Below are 18,962 nucleotides of genomic sequence, written 5' to 3'. Positions count from 1 at the left end.
TGAAGAACTTCGTTCTGTTTTGTGATATGAAACATTCTGGGTTGCTGCATACAGATTATTATTTGAGTGGAGGTGGAAAGCAGTGAAAGCCTTTTTCTCCAAAGTGGTGAGTGTTTCTTGTAGCACGACGGAGAACTCTTACTAACTACACATGACTTGGTTGGGTCAAAAATTGTGTCCACAAGTATGTGTGATTTTTCTGCACCTTTTGATGATAATTTTCTGATTCCTGAAACTTTTTTTCACCTTTTTCTTCCTTATGTGGGGGAAGAAAGGTTTTCACTTTGGGTTTGAGGGTGGATGCCCTGATCAACACTAATGTTATAAGAATCTTCATCCCAAGATGGCAGCTGCCTTTGTTAGTTATATTAAACAATAACAGGTGATTGGCATGCCCTTTTTCAGCCCCCCTGTTGTTTCTTTCACTGGGAGTGTTTATATTTTTAAAAGGAGGGAGGGAAGTGAATGTCGATAAGGATGAGGCCCACCAGAAAGGCTTTCCATCCTTTCCAGTGTCTAGGAGCACAATCACCTTTTGAGGAAAAAAATGAAGATATTTAGAGAGATTATAAATTTGCTGCCCGTGTCACTTCCTTGTTAAGACTGGCTGGATGTGGAGGTCTGGCTGTGTGCATAGGAGATCAAAGCTCTGTACAGGGAGTTGACAGGCAGATGAAATGACTTTCCCTGCATGTAAGGGATCTTTCTTGTCCCTCCCCTCCTTAAAGTGTGTTTGAAAAGAAGAGAAGGGCTCTGAAAGGGAGCTGAGACCTATGGGCAGAATCCATGAGAAGGAAGCTGCGCCTGTTCAAGTTCTGCCACTTTGTCAAAGCTGCTAAGGACAAGGAGCCTGTAACTTCTTGAGGTTTTTGCTCCCTCTGTTTATGCTTTCCCATCAGCCTGCAGCAGTTGAGTTACATCCTTCTGCCCTGGTGGCTGTCACGGCAGGTTCTCTTCTTTATTCCACTCTTTTCCAGACTAAACACAAGTGGGGAGTGAAGCAAGATGGGGAGTCTGAAGCAGCATGGGGGGAGGAGGAGAATAAGAGACTTTGCAGGTGGAGTAAAGGCAGAAAGAGTGGGAGACTTGAGGGGGGGAGAAGGCTTTCTCGTTCGTTCACTGGTATCGTGAAAGCTGCAGGGCCAGAGCTGACTATCACTGGTTCCATATTCCAGGGCTTTGTGCTCTGCCTGTATTGGAGGGTTACTAGGAAGTGGAGGGTAGAACTATCTCCTTATGCACAGGTGCTAGGCACCTTGGAGTCTGTCTTTGCCTCCCTGGACAGTGGTAGATCTGCTTTACTTACACAGCACCAGTGTCTCGGCTTCTGTCTTGACAAACAAGTGATGTGAAGATTAAAACATAGCCTTTAACCAAACTACATGTCTGTCTTTTTCAGGGTAGGAGAAACTCAGTTGGGATTGTAAGCACTATGGATTTATTTTTTGCAAAATGTGATGTACCAGAATATGGTGGTATCCACATTCGAAGGAATATCACGTCCCATAGTAATCTAGGGAGATAAATCAGAACTTGGTTTAAGCCTTGTGATTGTGTGGAACAGATGCAAGAAAAGAGCTTAAAACATGGAAGTCTTATTTATTTTTAACTAGCAAATTTAAGCAATGGGTTTAGTATAATCTTGCAGTGCAATTTACACATACTTTGTGTTTCTCTAGATGGTCGATGTGAAAAGAGTAGGTATGGAGAAGATAATAGATCATACGGCGGTTCACAGGGAGGAGGTAGAGGGGGATATGAAATGGATGGAAGAGGTCATATGTCTGGATTAACGTAAGTGATTTAATCCCAATACCTGCAAATGTATTTGTAATATCTTGCTATTTAGCTGCTTTGGTTTCCGTGTTTAAGCTAACACACAATTCAGATCTTTGAGCACAGAAAACTGAAGGTAGTTGCTTTCTAAAATTACACTGATCAGCCTGCACTGAAATACCAAAGATTTAGCCCAGGGAACATTACTTATATTGGAATAGGACAAGACTTAGAGTGATGATCATAAAGACACTTTATATCTAATGGATGTGATACAAGGCTTCTCAAAGAGACCACTCTTTGAAGTCAAGTATTTTACATGCTATAAACCAAGATTCTTTCTAGATGCCTTTTTTAAAAAAAAAAAAAAAAAAAAAAAGAGAGGGGCTCAGAAATAGAATTTAGAGCCAAGGTTCTGTAGCCTAATGGCCGATAACCCTCTGGCAGGAAAGTATGTTCCGTATATGGTGACTTATTATAGTAATATCACCTAGGTCTTGTATAGTGCTTTATATCAATAGATTTCAGTGTGCTTTACAAAGAAGGCCAGTATTATTATGATATGCAAGGTTTGGCTAATAGTCTTTCTGCTTTATTAAAGAAGGTTAACTAGACAAGATGACTTGATCTTGACTACTTTTCCCCACCCCCAATATTTCCTTTTGAAGTAGTGACTGAATAAACAAACGTGAACCTGATGGAATTCAACAGTTTAGCTACACTTTTTTTATGACTGTTCTAGCTATAAAACTAAAACAATGATGGCCTCCTGATTCAGTTTATTTGCCTTTACTAGATGTCAGGTTTTTATACTTAGGCTCTGCTCCTACAAAGACAGACTTATGAACATGCATAACTATATATATATATATATATATATGTATGTATAGCGTTCATGCTTGTGCATAAATTTGCAGGATTGGGGGTCTTTGTTTTAAAATTCATTTAAACTGCCCAGATTACATATAAAGTTAGCAAAGGTACAAAGAAACTGTTAATTTATACCTGCTATCTACAGTTCTGGGTTGTAATTCTGTGGCTGTAGGGCAAGACAGTGTCAACTAGAAATTAAAGCTACCAGTAACCTATGAACTGGTCCTTATTAACACCATCATTCCACTGCCCCATTGGGCTGCTTTGGGTTAGTGCTAGATCCGCTGAGGTGTAATGAGAAGTAGATATCATATTGTTTGGGGGGAGCAGTCGAGGTTTAAGTAAAATAACCATGTCTCATAATGTTGTAGTACTGCCTTTCACATGTAAATATGGTATTTCTCTGAATGGACATTTTGTTGAATGCTTTCCATAGATTATCTTGTAATATTAGACTGTTAGGGCTCACTTATACTATGAAAATAATTGTCAGTGTTTCTCATAGTTGAAATAAAAGTGAGATCATGTCATTTAACCTGGTTATAACATGGTTTACTCTGATCCCATCCATATAGGAATGTCCAAATCATGTTGTAACTAGGTTGGTCCTACATTATTCTTCATTGTAACCAATTTGATAGTGTATATGGATCCTGAATATTTTGACTTGGAATATGGTATCAAAGTTACTAGAGGCTCATTTTAGATGGATCTTAGAAGTGAGCTAACTCTGCTCCTTTATAATTGGCAGCTTTTGTACAGCGTAAGCTTCACAGGCAGCAAAACCTCTTCAGATGTTCAGTTTCAGTTAGAATTGAGGTTTTTAAGACTATTGTAGCTGCTTCGTTGCGGGTAAGGGTTTCTTATAATTCCCATGATAAAAATAGATTTATTTTTTTTTTGGCTTTGTAGTTGAGCCTCTCTTAATGAAGAAATTTTAAAGTAAGCTTCAAAAGACATATAACTGGTAGACAGCGTCCATTCAAAACAAACTTGTGTTTTGCAAGGTGGTGGAAGAGAAGCTAGGAAAATAAATCACTACTCCCCCATTACACTTGTTTCAACAGATGTGTAAATAATCATGTTGGCGTGGAAATGTAGTTGATCCCATTGCTTGACATGCACTTTCAGGAAAGGAAAAGTGTGGATGGGGGTTGAAAAACGTGAAGGAATGTAATAGTGGGAGGGGAATGGAGCCATTTTTAATGACTGTCTTCCTCTATTCAGCACAGCACACTGATGGTGTTTAAACTTAATAACTCAAACTAAAATTTGTCCTAGAATTTTTCAGCCTAGATGCAGTTGTATTCTATTTTGATTAAGGTTTCTACTCCTAAAAAGTCAATTTTTACTCCACATTCAAACACTTCTTGAACAAGTTCTAGCAAAAGCTTGAGTTGTTTGCAATCATAAAATAATGTGGTGGAAGAACAACTTTAATGTAACAGATCCCCACTTTTAGTGCTGAGAACAATATTTGCCAAAAAAAAAAGGCAGCCCAAACCTAAAACCAACTTTGAAAAGCAATTTGTGCACATATGCTGAGGCTACTTCTGATAATTATTTGTTACACAGTGTTTGACTGCGATAGTGTTTTGCATGGTAACACTAAAATGTGATATTTCCAGTAATATCAGGAAGTATTTAACTCCTAAAGTCTTATCTAAACACAGTTTTTGTACTGCTATAACTATATAGGCGTAAACATTTGCAGTTAGTGGTTTTAAAAGTTAGACCAGTCTTTAGGTTGCACTAAACATTTCCAACTTAAAGAAACCTATTTAAATTATTTTTAACGATGCTGGAACATTTGTCTGAAGTACCTTCTTTGCACTTTTCCTGGATGGTGCATGAAATCATTAGCTAATCTGAGACTACAATGGATTAATGTCCTTTGCATATCAGCTGTTCATAAAGATGTTCTAGCTCCCCTGATGGTAACAGTGACAGGAGGGTGGTCCAGCCACAGGTGTTCTTACCACTTAGTCCAGGTCCAGATTTCTTGGTCAGGGTGTAGTCAAGGTTCAGACTTCAGAGAAAATAATAATGATAATAAACAAAAATTGGGGGGTCTGTTCAAAAGCGTCTTGTGGTCCAGATTTGGCCCACGGTCTAGATTTGGCCCATGGTCCACCTGTTGACTCCCCTGACTTAGTCTAACCCTATTGTGAGCCATGATGAGCAACAGCGTCATTAAAATGCTAGCAACGGTTAGTGCCTATGCTGGCAGTGCCCTGATTTCCTTTGCTAGCGCTTTTTTTTTTATTTAAACAAGGGAGGATTGCTAGGTGTGGAGTCATATCTGTATTTGTGCAATTCCAGGCTTTTGTGTGGGACAAAACCAAATTATTGTTCTCAAACAATAAGCTCTCAAAAATTTGTCCAAAATGCTTATGGAAACAAAGTAGCTGAAAATATAGATGCTTCTTAAAATGTTTAGTATTGCCCTGACACTAAACGAATGAATTAATTGCTTTCAAGATAATGTGCAGGGATTCCCAAAAATGTACCTACCTTAGTGCCTACAGCATTCAGTTCACTTCCTGTACATGTGCAGAGTCATGCAGCTTTGGGGGAAAGAGCTAATATATATGAGAAAATTGCTGCTCAAACCCAGTAACCCATAATCAAATTCAGTAGTTCTTAACTTTCTTCTGCCCCAAATGCTCCATCATGGTAAGTACCAGTGGTCTCAGAATTGCCTTTTTTTTTTTTAATGGTTTTACGCTGGATCTCTTGGAACTTTAGATGCCAAATAACAATCCATCCAAACTTCCATTTTTGTTGTTGTTGTTTTTAAAACGGACTGCTGAGACTCTGTATGCCACACTTTTTAGCTAAGAACAAATGTTAAATCTGTACTATAAACCCATTTTTAAAAAAAAGTTTACAACTGAAACCAAGCAAAACCATCAGATATAGCTTGAGATGCACTGACGTTAGGGCAAGGTCATACTGGCACTTACACAGTAACTATTCCAAATGCCCTTCCCCTCCCCCCTCATTCTGTACTCTTATGGTTAGAACACTAGGACTAAGGACTCCTGAGTTCTGTTCTTGGCTCTGCCTCCAGCTTGTTTTGCCTTTGAGCAAATTGCTTTTTCTCTCTGGAGAACAGAACGTGTCTCAATGGGTGTTGTGGTGCTTAATCCTTTTCTGCAAAGTGTCTTGAGCGCGTTAGATGAAAGGTGCTATGGAAGTGTGGGGGGGGGGGGGGAAGGGAGCTACCTAAAATCCTGAAAAAGTCACTCAAATCAGTGCAGTGTCAATGGAACAACCTTAATTGTTTTGTCCCCTTGTATCAGAATCTGGACTCAGTGGGTGAAGTTCTGCCTTCAGATTATACTGAAATTTGGGCTACACCCACACAGCTTCTTATTCAATGCAAAACAGAATTTGTTCCACTCAGTCATTGAGTTGTCACACAGCTAAACATAGGATTTTCTTGGTTGTGTGTGATTAAATCTAAACTTGATTTTAAGTTTATTATATTACAAGTGAAAATTATGCATTGCTGCTTATTTGTTATATTTGGTTCCTTTTGTGTGGGGATTTGGCCTAATCTAGTATCAAGAAATTGTAGTATAGCCAAAGCGGCTTATACTATCATGCCATTAGTGTTTAGAGTTATTGTCACATTATTCGCTTTCTGTACGTTCATGTTCTGGCTTTAGAGTTTGGAACAAGATGAACAGGGACACGAGTTTATGGAATTCAGTGAATAAATGATAAACTAGCTTTTTAACTCTTTGTGTGGAACTTCATTAGATAACAGTAGTAATTTCTCATCTCTTTGTGTCCACATTACACTTTCAAGTAGATCACCTCCTCAAGCTGTTTCTTTATACTAGCACAAATTTAAAATACCTTGATAGAAGTAAAATCCATAGTTAGCAGAATCTATACTGTGCTAAATAGTCTGTTCTCATTTCAGTTCTATTTAGAAAGATACATCCTTGCATGTGACTCCTATTGTGCTCAATGAGAAGTCTAGGTGCATATCAGAGGGCAGAATCTGCCCTTTGGCTTTTAATGCCACTTGTTCCAATATCTGCAGCTCTTTTCTCTTTGAAAAGAACATTTATGGCTTGAAGCCCTCTAAAGTCATTACAAGCATGCAACATTGATAAAATGGGAGTAGTAAAGCTATTTGAACTATTTTAGCTGAAAGATGCTGCTTACTTCAGCCATGATTAATGCTCAGTTGATGCATCTCTTTCCTCTGTAACCTTTGTGATCTTGGGAACACTGGTGATACCTGTACTCCTAAGATTCTAGCAGTTTTTATTCCAGATGTGACAGGTTCGGTCATAGAGATCCCCTTGGGACTGTTACCTGATGTGCTGAAATTACTTCTGAGCCTGGTTTCCCTGCCAGCCTGGGACTTCCAGAACTCTGCCTTGTTGAGCCAGACACACCAGCCTGCTGCAACACAGACCCAGGGTCTGGGCCATGCCCCCAAAACTGCAGACTTAACTGAAAACAGCTCAGCAGGCTACCTGTCTCCAGCACCCAGTTCCCAATGGGATCCAAACCCCAAATAAATCCATTCGACTCTGTAGAAAGGTTATACAGGGTAAATTAGTAAATTGTTCGCCCTCTATATCACTGATAGAGATGCACAGCTGTTTGCTCCCCCACCAGTAATCACTTACTCTGGGTTTATTAATAAACAAAAGTGATTTTATTAAGTATAAAAAGTAGGATTTAAGTGGTTTCAAGTAATAACAGAAAACAAAGTAAGTCACAAAGAAAAATAAAACACTCAAGTCTAAGCCTAATACATTAAGAAACTGATTACAGGTAATAGCTCACCCTCAGAGATGTTCCAATAAGCTTTTTTCACAGATTAGACTCCTTCCTAGTCTGGGGCCAGTCCTTTTCCCCCGATACAGTCCTTGTTCGTTCCAACACACATCTCAGGTGATATGGGGTTTTCTCATGACTGGCAGCCCCCTTTGTCCGGCACCTTTTTATAGCTTTGGCACAAGGTGGGAATCTTTTGTGTCTCTGGGTCCCCACCCCTCCTTCTAAATGGAAAAGTACCAGATTTAAGATGAATTTCATTATCAGGTGACATGGTCGCATGTCACTGTAAGACCCTTAGGCTATGGCTACACTTGCACTTCAAAGCTTTGAAGTGCTAAGTGTAGTCAAAGCGCCAGCGCTGGGAGAGAGCTCTCTCAGCGCTGTCTGTACTCCACCTCCCTGTGGGGAATAACGTACAGCGCTGGGAGCCACGCTTCCAGCGCTGGGGCTTTGACCACACTGGCGCTTTGCAGCGCCGCAATTTGCAGCGCTGGAGAGGGTGTGTTTTCACACCCTGCTGCAGCGCTGCAAATTTGCAAGTGTAGCCATGGCCTTAGTCTTCATTCTTCCTGGATTGGCTCACACTTACACAGGAAGGCTTGCAGATAGATAAATCATTTACAACCAATTGTCCTTAGTCAATGGGAGCCATCAAGGTTCTAAACCACCATTAATGGCTCACACTTTGCATAATTACAATAGGACTTCAGAGTTATACTTCATATTTCTAGCTTCAGATACAAGAATGATACATGCATACAAATAGGACTATAATTAGTAGTTTATAACTTTCGTTATGATACCTTACAAGAGACCTTTTGCATAAAGCATATTTCCATAATGCAACGTCACACCAGACTATGCCAATAGGTTTGAAAATAAATGAAGATGGGTGGATACCAGCTTACAGTGACAGCATTTTTGTGGCCTTAGGGTTAATTATTGTGAATGGTAATTAGGACTCACTTTGGCTGCCTGAATTTCAATTTTTGTATTGGTGATTTGGCTGAATTTTTCCTAGTTTTCTGACTGATTAAAGGATGTTTTACAAACCAGAACTCTAGCTGATTATCTGTCATATTCAGTCTATATATAAAGCTTATAAAAAGCAGTATACAGTGTGATACTAGTTATATGTTACACACACCCCTGTCCTGGTGTGTGTGTATTCTATTGCATCCATGTATTACCAAACAACCCAGTTGCTGAGACGTCTTCTTAGGTCTTCATGGTAAATCTGAGGCTGCACAGCATCAGCTATTTAGAGCAACCATGTCTGTGACTTTTCCCCCACTTAGTGCAGATTTTGGGTCCATATCCAGGCATCTCTTCTGTTTCTTAAGAAACCAAAACCTAAACTCATGTTGAGAAAGTGAGAAATAAGATGTTTAAGTCCCTGGGTCCCCAGCAGCTATTCGCAACAATCTCAGGAGTGGAAAAATATAACACTAAAGTACATGTGAAAGAGGAAAATTTGTCACTTACATTCATCCAAGAGGTCTGCCATCTAACTAACACAGATACATTAGTTCAGTTGGTCACGTGAGACATAACAGAGAATAACCAGCACTGAAGCATATTAAGACAACAATACACTTTTACAGAATATAGTAAAAATATAAACAGTTTATAAGTTGCAAAAAGTGATCTCTGTTGGGTAGTAATGCTTTCAGCCTGTGGCTTCAGGCATTATGTATCCAGCTCGATCAATATTCATTTTCCATAACATTTATAGTAAACAATCAGGATAAGTGTCTTTTATTTCTCTATCTACATCTTTCATGTTGTATATTTACAAACCAGAAAAAAATGCACGTTCTGAATTGTGCAGTCCTGGTGAACTGGGGAAGGAATCCAGAGGTTGAAATCTTGAAGACAAAATTTGTGTGACTGATTCATTCATTATAAATCAGTGTACTTAGTTCTGAGCTAATATACCAATGGGGCGAAGTTTTTAATTGACATTTAATAAGAAGGGTACAAGGAAACCTGTTGGTTGGTTCTTAGGGGATTGATTAGAGTGAATTGTGGGTGGTAGAAATGTTTGCAATATAATTTTTGTGATCACCATTCTTTTTTTTATCATCAGTCTTTAAAATTATCCATCCTTTAGTAGAGGCTACTGTAAATAGTATTTGGAACTCATACATTTTTATCTTTCATGCAGCTGAATATAATTGCATATGAATAAGTCTGCCATTTAGTGTTTCAGATAACTTTGTGTATACATAACATTTGAAAATCAACACCAAGTTTATTAAAATAGATCCTAGCTGAAAGTAATATTCCATGAATGTAAATATAACAGCAGTGGCTGCAAGGTTTTGTCATGATAGAACAGCTGTTGTTTACCTTCTATGGTAATAAGTCTTTAAACCTATCTTACATAATGATTGATGAAATCCTGCCCCTTGTTTTGAGACAGACTTATCATTCATAGAAAACTTGTGACTTTTTAAAACTGTAAATTACATCTTGCGTTCATGACTTCACATTTGTTGTAATAGAAAATGTATATTTGGTATCTTAAAGAACTTAATCCCGTATTGAAGCTTCATAGGCTATTTTACTAATTTCCCTTCTTTTGAGCTCTTGTTCCACACTTGGACCTTGACAAATTGAGAGATTAGGAATCCCTCCAGATTTTAAGCAAACTACTGCAGTGGCTGCTGCATTAGTTGTAGGGCAGAACCTCTAAGGGTTAGGCAAGGAGTGCTAGCTGAGGATTTTTATTTGTACTCTCTTTATCTTAGTTACTCTGCATAAAAGTCCCCAAAATGAATTTGCCAGTTTACTGCTGGTAACTGCTGTGGAAACCCTGCACTCCCACACACACTTCTAGTGTGTGCAAGCAGGTCTTATAACCTTTGAAAGGCTTGGCTGTTAACTTAAAAAATGCCGTTTGATCTTTTTCTAAAGGTCTTGACTATTGAGTGTTTTAATCCTCACACCTAGATTTAGTTGTTAATGTTAAATGTGGGAAATATCAATACCATGAACCACACGTGAAATAGAATAAGTGTGGGCGATAGCAAGCGTTTACTTCCATTAAATTTGGAATGGGACGTCACAACAACTAAACTCCCCTCATTCCCTGGCAATCTGTGTGTGTAATCTATTAACTTGGTCTGCCTTTTGTGCCACAGGTTTCAGAATGAATTAATTAAAAGTTCACGACCTCTGAGCTATTGAAGCTCATTCTCAGACACACACTTTATCATTAATGTCAAGTGGTAGTAGTACACTGTAGCACAGATTCCCAGATCCTCACACATTCTACTTCAGTGTGTGCTTAGTAATACTAATTTATCCAAATTTACTTCAATGTATAAGAATAGAGGTTAATTAATTGCTGTTCACAAGTGGTAATTAACTACCTATCCATGCAGCTGCTAGATTGGAATAAAGCCCCCTAATTTTTATCAAAAGTATGCCTCTGTTTTAAATCCCAGTTTTAAATTGCATTCATTTGGCACGTGGGCTGGAAAAGGGTTTTTTAATTAGTGTACACCCACCTTTTGTTTCAACAGTTCTTTTGGAGGTTAGTTTCTGGGATTAGCTATCTGAAAGAATAATCTTTGAACACACATAGTGTGCAAAACATAGAGGTGATGCTTGAGCCACTAGACAATAATTTTTGATCAGATAAGTGTAGATTGAGCCTTAGGCTCAGCACATAGAGACTTGAGGAAGAAATCATTTCTTCAATTTTTCCTCTGCAGTGGTGGTGACCGTGGTGGCTTCAAAAATTTTGGTGGTAAGTGCCGAGTATCCAAAATGTTTCAGTGGAAATCCTGTATAAATCTAAAAGCCACCAATATCTTATTACTATCCAGTAGAAGCATTCTAGCGTTTCTGTTTTGCTGGGGCTGGTATGTTTGTGTGCTTTAAAAGTCAATCTTTTAACAATAAACTGGATTTCTACTTTGTCAAATTGCATGAAAGAAATTGTGGAGATTTACAACCTTCACCGGATTTTGGGTTTTTTTGTTACAAATGCTGCTTGGAAAGGTACTAGTGACAAAATAATTGTGGTAAACTGCTTGGTCGTCTGACAACCAGCATTTGCAAGATAAACACCAGCATAATGCTAATGTGGCAGATGCCACATACTGCAAGTTAAAGAACATGCTAACATTCTACAGATGCCTGCTATTGAACATTTTAATCTAAATGTTCTCCAGATCTCTGGTTAATGACTTAGATTTTTAGATACATTGCATATGTAGCTTGAGTATCTTCTTGGCTTATTTAACAAGATTTTTAAAAAGGCTTTCCTTGCTAAAGTAGCCTTTCTTTCATCTTTTTACCCATTCTACAGGTCAAAGGGATTATGGACAGAAATCAGATGCTGGTAAGAAAACAAGCAGAGTGTGGATTGCAGCTGTTGATCCTTCATAGCATTTGTAACATATGGAAGCACTTTGGAGGATCTTGGCCAATTAGAGAACTGATCTGAAGTCAAAAAGATGACATTCAATAAAGACAAGTGCAAAGTGCTACACTTAGGGAGGAAAAATCAAATGCTCGAGTACAAAATGGGGAATAACTGGCTATGTGGTGGTATTGCTAAAAAGGATCTGGGGGTGATCATGGATCACAAATTGAACATGAGTTATCAATATGATGCCATTGTGAAAAAGCCTAATATCATTCTGGAGTATCTTAACAGGAGTGCTGAATATAAGACATGAGAGGTAATTGTCCCGCTTGATTTGGCACTTGTGAGGCTTCAGCTGGAGAACTGTGTCCAGTTCTGGGTGACACATTTTAGGAAAGATATGGACAAATTGGAAATAGTGCAGAGGAGAGCAACAAAAACAAAACAAAGTTTAGGAAATCTGACCTATGAAGAAAGGTTTAAAAAAAAAACAAAACCTGGGGGGAACTGCTAAGTCTTCAAATATGTTACGGGATGTTATAAAGAGGATGGTAATCAATTGTTGCTCATGTTCACTGAATGTAGGACAAGAAGTAACAGGCTTAATTTGCAGCAAGGGAGATTTTGGTTAGATATTAGAAAAAACCTTTTAACTGTTAGGGTAGTTAGGCTCTAGAATGGGCTTCCAAGGGAGGTTGTGGAATCCTCCTCATTGGAGGTTTTTAAGAACAGGTTGGACACACACCTGTCAGGATGATCTAGGCTTACTTGGTCCTGCTTCAGCACATGGGGGCTGGGCCAGACGAGCTTTCTAGGTCCCTTGCAACCCTGCATTTCTATGATTTTATGTACTTTAAAATGCATGCCTGGAAAGAGGTGGGATGGCTGGGATTTTTGTGAGATTCAGATGTAGTTTAACAAGGTGGGCTCTCTTCTGGGATCGATCAGCTCCGTTAAATAATGGTGCATGTGGCTACAAGAGAATTCTTTTAATGTTTAAATAACACATTGCTCAGCAAGTAAAAATCAGGTTTTGTCTAGTGAATTCTGCGTTGATTTGAGCCAAGTAGCCGCTGATCTTGTTTTCCTTGAAGATGTTAAATATAGATAGTTTTTCTGACTTAGATCATTTTGGGCAATGTTCTTTTAATTTTTATACTTGTTTCACCATAGATTCTAAAACCTGAAGGACTTTTCAAAAGATGAATTACTCTTTACGATTGCTGTTTACTTCTTGCACTCTGTCTTGGATATGAAAGTAGACTAATCTGTTTCACTCCTATTTTTGGTTTCATTTTTCCGATTCTTTTATGCTGATACAGTGCTTTTGTGTCTTCCGTGGTATTTCAGTTAAATTTTATAGACCCCTTTATTTAAAATCTGTGCCTTTTGGTCCTACTCTACATGAATGTCCTAGCTGCAGAGAAAAGTTGTGAATGGCTGCCATGCAGTCAGATATTCAATGTAATCATTCTGTGACATACTGCAGCATCCTACGGCTATCTTCCTGTACTGTACTTCTGAAGCTGTTGCTGTTAGAGCTAACAGCATGACCTCAGACTTTTCTCAGTTTATTAATATGAGAGCTCCCAATCTGCCAGGTATCCAAGGAGATGTTGCACGACCATAGATCTGAGTCTAAAATGATGGAGGTTTTCTCTGACCTCAGATGAAGTAGCATTTTTAACTACTGCAGTATGCAACATCTGCTTCTGGCTAATCCATACAAAAACATTTGGTAAAAATAACTTACTTTCTTTAATAGATACAGAATCTGACAACTCTGATAACAACACCATCTTTGTGCAAGGACTTGGAGAAGGTGTTTCGACAGATCAAGTGGCTGACTATTTCAAGCAAATAGGTATTATAAAGGTGTGTGTGGTGACAGATCATTAGGTTGTGTTGGCTTAGGAAACCTGTAGATCAAATATGTTGGAAGTGTCTTGAATAGCAGCACGTTTCCTCCCTTTTATTTCCCAGCAATTGTAGATCTTTCTTTTATCCTACTGGGTCACAGAAAAAGAAATTGCTGGTACTACCAACTTATTAGCACAGATGTCAGTTGCCGTTTCTCTTTTCTACTCCTAATTCTCTAGTCATTTCCCTTACCAGGTGTCCTTATCAGCAGTAAATCTCTAATGCTTCAATCAGTAATTATGTTCCATGACTCACTCACGCAGGGCTTTTCTTCCTATCCCCAAAATCCAAATCAGGGCTCTCATTCACTGTACTTGACTTCAACTCATGTCCAAACAAGGCCTGGGGCCACTTCATATTAAGGTTCATGCTGTGAGCTGGAGGGCAGTCAGTATTTGTGTCTGTAAGCCAGCCCCAGGGATCTCCTCTGCGAACACTAATTAATCATAACTGCTCTCACTGTTAACTGGCTCAAGCAGTTTTCTCCATTAACTGAGTGTTGAGGAAATAACTTTTTTTTTTTTTCCCTCTCCCCCCCCCCCCCCCCCCCCAGACTAACAAAAAGACTGGCAAACTTATGATAAATCTATATACAGATAAGGATACCGGCAAACCAAAGGGAGAAGCAACAGTATCTTTTGATGACCCTCCTTCTGCTAAAGCAGCCATTGACTGGTTTGATGGTAAGATTGCCTGTTCCTCCTCCTGTGCGTGAAACTTAGCAATCAGGAGACACTGCATATTCATGTTCACATGTGAACCACATGCCACTTTTTAAATTTATTTCAGACTCCTGTTTTTTTCTCTGATGTGCTAGTTGAGACGAAAACCATTATTTATGCTTCTGCATGTCAGTTGTCCCTGTATCCAGTTTAGTCAGTGTGAGGATGGGTTTTTCTGATATGATTCAAGACTTCGTATGCAGCCCATTAAAATGAGAATATCGCAGTAAGCAGGAGAATACAAACTGATGTGTGGTCTGGGCAGTACCATGGTGTTGGTGGTAGTGCCTAGAAACCCCAGCAAAGGTTAAGAGCTCATTGTGGTAGGCACTCTACAAACACAATGAAAGAAGTCCTGTGCCCTAAAGAACTGACAATCTAGATGGACAAAGAGCAGGCGGGAAAACAGAGGCACAGAACCGTGATCTGCCCAAGGCAACACAGCCTGTCAGTGGCAGAACTGGAAATGGAACCCAGGTCTCCTGGCTTCCAGTTTTGTTGCCCTGTCCACTAGACCACACTGCCTCCAAAAGTACTTCAGACCAAATTAAATTAAGACCTATCATGATTCCTCTTGTAACATCTTCCTTTCATTTATGTGCCTATCTTTCCCTCACATGGATGTTTTCTTTAACATTTATCTGTGTGAACATAAACTTGGGCACTGCAGTAACCAATGTACATGGCTAGTTTGAGCATATAGTGTGTGGTGCTAGCTTATTATTCCTTAAACGCTTTATAACAGTGTTAATTGCAGCTTACAATTAAAACCACATATTAGCAAAAAAGCCCTTCAAAAGAAGACTTTTAAAAACAATATTTTGCTCTCTAGCTAGAAATTATTGCATGGCCAGTTAAAAGCTTGATCAGAAGCTTTGTACTGTGACCTGAAGCTCTGAAAACTGTCTGTAATGGAGAAGGGTTGCAGATTCTGGAAACATGCTGCTGTCAGTCTTGAAGAGTTCCACTGCGGGAAAAAAGGACAGTTATACTGCTTTATGGTAACAGAAGGTTAAACGATGTTAATGCCCATTCTAATGGCTTTGTGTTTCCACTGACACTTGGCATCAAAGAGGGAGGGATGTGCTCAGGTTTGGCGTTCATATAATGGTAAGCAAAAGGAAATTGACTAGCAAATTGTTTTTTATGCCTTATTTTTTTGCTAATATATTTCAAATTGATCTTAAGGACATTACTATGGTTGCTGTACGATGCACCTTAACAGCGATAGGCCCCAAAGTGTGCTGTGATAAAACTTCAATTTTCTAATACATGCTGATTGCAACTTGATAATAAACACGTGCATACCTTTTTCCTACATGGAGATATATTGGTTCCATACTAATATATTGGTATGGAAACTTGCTATCTGATTGGCAGGATCAAGATTCTTACGTATTTAAACTGCCCTACAATAAACTATACTGATGACAAGCATAGCAGGGAAATGTTACATGCTTGCATCATGTGCCCTTAATTTAAATTAAAACTTGTAGCTCATACTGATTTAAATAAGCATCTTTGTGATCGCATATTATATCAAGAATAGATATAAATACAAATATGTACCTCCTTACTGTTTGCCACAGTGCGTTGATGTGATGTGATGATGCTACGACTCATATTTTCAAAAGCATTTTGATTTACCAGGATGTTTTTTCTAGTACTGCTGGTGTGTTGAATTTAACAATGCAAGTTACAGTCACTTTGGATCTTGCTGTCAGTTATTGAGCTCCTGTTCAATAATTGTTCCTCTTTCTCTGTCCCCCTTTAGGAAAGGAATTCCATGGCAGTGTTATCAAAGTTTCTTTTGCAACCAGGAGGCCTGAATTTCTGAGAGGAGGTGGCAGTGGCAGCGGACGTCGAGGTGGTAGTAAAACTTAGAGGGTCTTTCCTTTTGCATGTTAACTGCTTTAGCTTTTGATTTTTTTTTTTTTTTTTTTTTTTTGGAGGGGTACCCTCATGGCAGTAATTTGTTAAATAATGAAGTGTGGGCTTTGGAAAGGCATAGTGGAAGAGATTTCTGGCACTTAGGGGGTTAGTAGGGATGGCACCAGCATATGGGAGTTAAGGAAAACTGAATTCTGTAGTCCATTCTTCTGGACTGGACTATATCTAGTTCTGTTCGTTCCCGATGTGGAGATGCTCTCTAGTTCAATGCTCATCCTGGCTTATAAAGAAATGGTGAAGTAACAACTTTAAGGCTGGGCGTGTATAATTACACAACACTGCGTTCTCAGCGATTGTCTTAGGATGCATTGTCTGGAGTTTGCAAATTGGGTGCAGGGAGTTGAGCTCAAAGTGCCCAACTCCCATAGCCCTCTTTGAAAATCCCAGACTCTTTGCATAGTACAGCCTTATCAAATGAGTCTGCTGGATATTGGTCTTACTACGCTTCCTTTAACATGAGGGTTTTACACATTGTGACTGTTGTGAGCAAACACTAGTTTTTAGGCCAAGAAATTTTAGGTGACAAACGGATTATTTTTAAGAATTCCATTTTGTGTAAAAGGTCAGGACTCTGATGCCAAAAGTAAGATGCCTGTATTGGAAGAATCTTGGTGTATATGGTCTCGGAGAACATATATTTAGTTTATTCTGTGATTTGATCAGTTCATATGTGATTGGAGTTGGATGTGTATTAAAATTTCAATGAAATTTCAGTAATGCGTGTGACAGAGTTCAGGCTGATTAACTATAAATCTATTAGCTGTTAAAGTGTTCGTAGTGCTGAAAAGGGAATAAATAGAAGATACTTGGAGCGGACTTCTCTGGCCACCAGGTGCTGCTCCTGCACAATATTTCCTCTTCTGCATGAGCTGAAATATGCCCATTCATGCTTGAAATAAGCACATTCATACAGCTGCTCAAATACATCCACTGGGGGGACTCGAGTCCTGCAGTTCAGAGTTTGACAGATGTTTAAACTCCTATAGGGCATTTGCTATGCCTTTAAATATTACATGTTTTCTCTTTTGGCTAATTTAAATTTTATCATTTCATAAGAAATTCTGAAATGATCAGTTTGTACATTACACTTTGTTATTGTCAGGCTGTCATCCTTTTCCAGAGTTCCTAATTCACTGAAACTATAATCTTAGAAAGTGGCTGATTAAATCAACTAGCTGCTTATTGCTCTACCAAGAAACTGAGTCTGTCACTTGGGGTTTGAAGCCGGTGATAGTCTGCAATTAAATGTCTCGTATGTAAATTACAGGAGAACTTCCCCTTCTTTTTTCTGATTATAATTCTATCCACAGGTTCACGAGGTGGATTTGGAAGAGGTGGGGGCTTCCAGGGTAGAAGTGGGGATCCCAAAAATGGTGACTGGATTTGTCCTAACCCGTAAGTGTTGTTTTAGTTGGGTAGCAGTGTTTCAAGTATGTTCATTCAGTTGTTGAGAAAACTCAGTCTGAAGAATCTTTTTCTTTCAGGAGCTGTGGTAATATGAACTTTGCTCGCAGGAATTCCTGCAATCAGTGTAATGAGCCCAGACCAGAAGATTCACGCCCATCAGGAGGAGGTGTGTAAGAGATCAGCACAAGTGTAATGAATTCCTTCTGACTGTTTTCGTTACATTTGTGGCCTTTTAACAACACGTTCTTGAGTTTTTGATTTTTGCATTTCTCACTTGTAGACTTTCGTGGGAGAGGCGGTTTTGGAGGTGAAAGAGGATACAGAGGGCGCGGTAGCAGAGGGGGTGACCGAGGTGGTGGCTATGGTGGTAAAATGGGAGGAAGGTAAGCATTATCTTTGCTGCTTTGTCAGTATGTGTGGGATGTAGATTTTAGGAGTGTGGACTTTTCTTTGACTAATAGAACATGTGGCTGGCTGGAACAGTCCAGGGGAGTCATGAATCATGGAGTAACAGTATTAAGCGCATGTATTTTTCATAGTATAAGTGTAGATTCCTTTTGCTAAAGGACATGAAAACACAGGTCACTAATAATAATTTCTGCTAGCCAGACGTCTAGTTATCAGCAGTTGGCAGTGCTCAGAGCAGAAGGGGAGCGTAACGAAGGGACTTGCACAGGTTGGTGTGGGGGAGGATGGAATTGCACTGTGACTCGCTAGACACACACTTTTTTATTTCCTTTCAGAAATGACTTCAGAAATGACCAGCGCAACAGGCCATACTAGAGACCCTTGTGAATGTTCCATTTGTCTCTTTGACACAGTCAGTAGTGAAATTGCCGGAGTTTTGCCTGCTGCTTTACCCGTGGCCGCTTTTGGATGGCGAATGACACGAAATTGGGTTTTTATTTTGGTGGGAGGGACTGGGGCAGTTTTTTCCTTTTGTTTCTTTGGGGTTTTTTTAGCAAGTCCATTGAAATTTCATCTTTAATTTCCAACGTTCTCCTGTTTTCACCCCTAAGCTCTTCAACCGGCTATAAGAAGGAACAGAATGAACTGTAAAATATTGCCAAAATCAAAAGTGTTTTGTAATACAACAATAAAAGCTGATTGTTTTATTTGTGAAA

At 39.1% G+C, this 18,962-nt stretch overlaps 1 protein-coding gene across 2 annotated transcripts in view; it reads left to right on the top strand.

Moving 5' to 3' along the window:
• The window catches only part of TAF15 (TATA-box binding protein associated factor 15), a 31,037-nt gene extending 12,075 nt beyond the window's left edge, over window positions 1-18,962 (top strand). Inside the window, exons 7-16 of one of the 2 annotated variants that reach the window (XM_044993957.1) lie at window positions 1,680-1,794; window positions 11,181-11,215; window positions 11,780-11,812; window positions 13,605-13,714; window positions 14,313-14,442; window positions 16,256-16,348; window positions 17,742-17,826; window positions 17,916-18,004; window positions 18,119-18,221; window positions 18,582-18,962. In XM_044993957.1, coding sequence (XP_044849892.1) covers window positions 1,680-1,794; window positions 11,181-11,215; window positions 11,780-11,812; window positions 13,605-13,714; window positions 14,313-14,442; window positions 16,256-16,348; window positions 17,742-17,826; window positions 17,916-18,004; window positions 18,119-18,221; window positions 18,582-18,621 — 833 coding nt within the window. In that variant the 3' untranslated portion in view covers window positions 18,622-18,962. Of the gene's footprint in view, window positions 1-1,679; window positions 1,795-11,180; window positions 11,216-11,779; window positions 11,813-13,604; window positions 13,715-14,312; window positions 14,443-16,255; window positions 16,352-17,741; window positions 17,827-17,915; window positions 18,005-18,118; window positions 18,222-18,581 lie in introns of both variants that reach the window. The other variant, XM_044993956.1, reaches the window with a different exon arrangement.

Source organism: Mauremys mutica, chromosome 19 (assembly GCF_020497125.1).
Source record: "Mauremys mutica isolate MM-2020 ecotype Southern chromosome 19, ASM2049712v1, whole genome shotgun sequence".
NCBI classification, from domain to species: Eukaryota; Metazoa; Chordata; order Testudines; family Geoemydidae; genus Mauremys; species Mauremys mutica.
This window is presented reverse-complemented; position numbering and strand designations above follow the sequence as displayed.